The sequence below is a fragment of the Arachis hypogaea genome, chromosome 3 (genome assembly GCF_003086295.3).
Source record: "Arachis hypogaea cultivar Tifrunner chromosome 3, arahy.Tifrunner.gnm2.J5K5, whole genome shotgun sequence".
Taxonomy (NCBI): Eukaryota; Viridiplantae; Streptophyta; class Magnoliopsida; order Fabales; family Fabaceae; genus Arachis; species Arachis hypogaea.
In genome coordinates, this window is record NC_092038.1 from 136122893 (window position 1) to 136126659 (window position 3767).

Genomic DNA, 3767 nt, shown 5'->3' on the forward strand with positions numbered 1-3767 from the left:
GTACAACTTGCATTTTCCAGGAAAAAAATTATATATATATATTTTTAAAATACTTCTTAACTAATTTTTCTTTTAGACAAAAAATTTGTCATTGGAAGAAGAAAACTAACAACGGTTAAATTTTAAAGTGGTCTTTAAGAAAGGAAAAGTCGATCTCTTCCTCTCTCTATTACTCTGCTAGGGTACAATACCTAACAGAAACGTGGAGGGTAGTGATAGAAAGTTCGTATACACTGTCGTGAACTAGATCGGATTGTATCTAATCGTGTGTTTGCGCCAAGTGCTAATTAAAGCCTGCAATGGAAGCATCTACATCAGTAAATAGAACAGGAAACCCAAAACAAAAAAATACATATGAAGAAGAGGAAGAATCATTTGTAATATACGATGAAGAGGATGTTGCTGAAGGAGTCCAAAAATGCAAATACAGTATTGTGGGAAAGCTATTAACTGAGAAGACTATCAACCCTAACTGGGTTCAAAATGCAATGTACAACCTATAGAGGAAACCTGAGGACTTTCAGATGAAAGAAATTCAAAGTAAAATCTACCAGTTTTTCTTCAAGAAAGAAGAAGACATGAAGAGAGTACTAAAAAGAAGCCCATGGATATTTAGGAACTCATGGCTGATAATGGAAAAATGGGAGAGGAACATAAACATAGAGGAAATGGAGTTCACTAAACTAGAGGTAAATGTCCAGATCTGGAATATATCGAAACATTGTAAAACAATAAAACTGGGTTGGAAGCTAGCAGCAGTAGCAGGGAAAGTCCTAGAGTGCAACCTATATGATGGAGGTAATGGACATGGACTATTTATCAAAGCAAAAGTGAGGATAGATGTAAACCAACCAATCCAGAGAGGAACAAACATAGGAAGCAAGGAAGATGGGATAGCTTGGTGGACTTTAAGTATGAAAAACTCCCCACTCTGTGTTATTTCTGTGGCAAATTGGGACATGATGAAGGAACATGTGAAGAGGCAAAAGAAAAATAAGATGGAAGCAAACAAAATCCAAAGGTCTTAGAACTTGGATAAGAGCTGATACCATGGGGATAAGGGTCAGTGACAATCGAGAAAATAAAAGGGAGGCTGGGGAAGGAATAAGATTTGAAGAATATGGGAGAAACCAACAAAAAGAGAGTCAACAAAGGTTGCTAAACAAATTGGCTAATCTAACAGTAACAGACAACAGACAATCCAAGCAAAACACAAGCAACAACAAAGCCTTCACTCAAGTGCAAACAACCAAGAAAGATGATGAAAAAGAGAATGAAAAGAAAGGGAAAGGATTGGAGAAAGATAAAGACACACAAACAAGCCAAACACCGAGACAACAAAACAAAGAAGAAACAAAAGAAGGAGAGAAGCCCAAGGAAAAAGCCAGAAATGAAGAGATAAGAATTGAAGAGGATAATATGACAGAGGTACAGGAAAAGAGGAGAGGAAAAGATGGAAAAGAAGAGCCAGAGAATCAGAAAACAACAACTCAAACAAAGAAGAAAAAATGAGTACAGATGCAAAGAGGAAGCTGGCAAAAGAAGTACCTATGGAGATTGAAGAGGAAGAGAAGAAATCAAAGAAGCACCAATCGAACCCACCAACGGCAATGGTTGCTAAGCAACCCTGCCGAGACCAATGAAGCTTGTTAGTTGGAACTGTCGTGGGCTTGGGAACCCATGGGCAGTTAGATCTCTTAATAAGCTCTTGAAACAAAAAGATCCCAATCTTGTTTTTCTAATGAAAACAAGGAAGAAAACTAATGAAATTAATACTCTGAGGAGAAGAGGATGTTTGGAGAATGTTATAGGAGTGGATTGCAGAGGGGAAGGGAGGAACAGATCGAGAGGACTAGCGGTCATATGGGGGAAGGAGCTAATAATTGAGATAAAATCAATGTCGCTAAACCACATTGATATGGTAGTTAAAGAAGAAGGGGACAGCAGGCAATGGAGAGCCACATGATTCTACGGATGCTCAGAAACAACTAACAAGCACAAATCATGGGAACTCCTAAGATCTCTAGGACAAGCAAACAATATGCCATGGATGGTATTTGGGGACTTCAACCAAGTACTCGAAAAAAAAGAGAAGCAAAGAGGATTGCCGGTGACATTTTCACAAACAAGAGATTTCAAGGAAGCACCTCAAACAAATGAACTACTGGACCTTGGGTTTGTTGGCCACACATTTATGTGGACAAACAATCAAGGAGGGAATCAAAATGTACAAGAAAGGTTAGACAGAGCCACTGCAAATATCAATTGGAAGGAGGCTTTTCCTAGAGCGGTGGTGCAACATTTGCAAAGATATAGGTCCGACCGTTGTCCAATTCTCATAGATATGGTGAGAGATTCAACATTCAAGAAAAAGAGGGTAAAGAAGTTCAGATTTGAAGAGGTGTGGCTAGAAAAGGAAGAGCGTGAAGAAATTGTCAAAAGAACTTGGATCCCGGGCAGCAGTGGAGTGAAGAAGAAGCTAGAAATTTGTAGTAAATCGTTGGAAGAATGGGGGAAGAATCAGTTTGGGCAGATTCCAAAGGTGATTGTAGAAAAACAGAAGAGACTAGATGATATGCAGCAAGGTCCTCAAACAGAACAAGCAGTGGCTAAAGCAAAGATGTTGCAAGGAGAACTAGATGAGCTGCTAAAACAAGAAGAGATTTGGTGGGTGCAAAGGTCGAGAGCCTCATGGTTGAAAGCCGGTGATCGCAATATGAAATTCTTTTCACCAAAAAGTCACACAAAGGATGAGGAGAAATAGGATCCCAAAAATTACAGATGCAACTGGAGTTGTTCATGAGGAAGAAGGGAAAATAGAAGTGGTTATAACAGAATTTTTTGAGTCTCTTTTTGCAGGGGAAGGTATTGAAAATGTGAAGGAAGTCACTGAAGTAGTTAGGGACAGAATTTCAAATGAAAGGCTAAGCATTATCTAAGAGTACTTCTCAAAAGAAGAAGTAAAGAAGGCTCTTAGCCAAATGCACCCAACCAAGGCGCCAGGCCCGAATGGAACGCCAACACTGTTTTATCAGAGAATGTGGAGCATAATTAGGAAAGATGTGACCATCTGGGCTCTTGATGTGTTGAATAATGGAACAGATCCTGCAGAGGTAAATAAAACTCATATATGTCTTATCCCAAAGACTAGAAACCCAACTCACACAAAAAATTTCAGACCAATATCACTTTGTAATGTGCTATTCAAGATTGTTACTAAGACGATTGCGAATAGATTGAAGATTATTTTACCCAAAATTGTGGGAGAATATCAAAGTGCCTTCGTCCCTGGAAGACTTATAACTGATAATGGGTTAGCATCTTTTGAGATATTCCATTTCATGAAGAAAAAAAGGATGGAAGCAAAGGTTACATGGGACTGAAATTAGATATGGAGAAAGCATACGATAGGGTGGAGTGGGCCTTTTTAATTGAAGTGATGAGAGCTATGGTGTTTCCACAACGATGGCTAGACCTCATATGGAGCTGTATAAGCTCGGTAACTTTTTCTATTCTACTCAATGGGAGCCCATCAAAAGAGTTTAAACCTGAAAGAGGAATCAGACAAGGGGATCCACTGTCCCCTTATCTATTCATTTGTGTGTGGAAGTGTTCTTCAATCTTCTGAGGAGAGCACAAGAAAGAAACGTCATACAAGGCATCAAGATAGCCAGATCAGCCCCATAAATTTCTCATTTGTTATTTGCTGACGACAGCATAGTCTTTCTCAGAACATCATATCAAAGCATCTTGACAATGATGGAGAT

General features: G+C 38.9%; 1 protein-coding gene across 1 annotated transcript; it reads left to right on the top strand.

Annotated features, from left to right (window-relative positions):
• Positions 1 to 2050: 2050 nt before the first annotated feature.
• Positions 2051 to 2764, top strand: LOC140183643 (uncharacterized). Its single transcript, XM_072232107.1, has one exon. The coding sequence runs from the start codon at positions 2051 to 2053 to the stop codon at positions 2762 to 2764; it is 714 nt and encodes a 237-aa protein (XP_072088208.1).
• The last annotated feature ends 1003 nt before the right edge of the window (positions 2765 to 3767 follow it).

Excerpts from the sequence above, each read along its gene's own strand:
- LOC140183643 (XM_072232107.1), top strand. The coding sequence starts at position 2,051 with ATGGTATTTGGGGACTTCAACCAAGTACTCGAAAAAAAAGAGAAGCAA.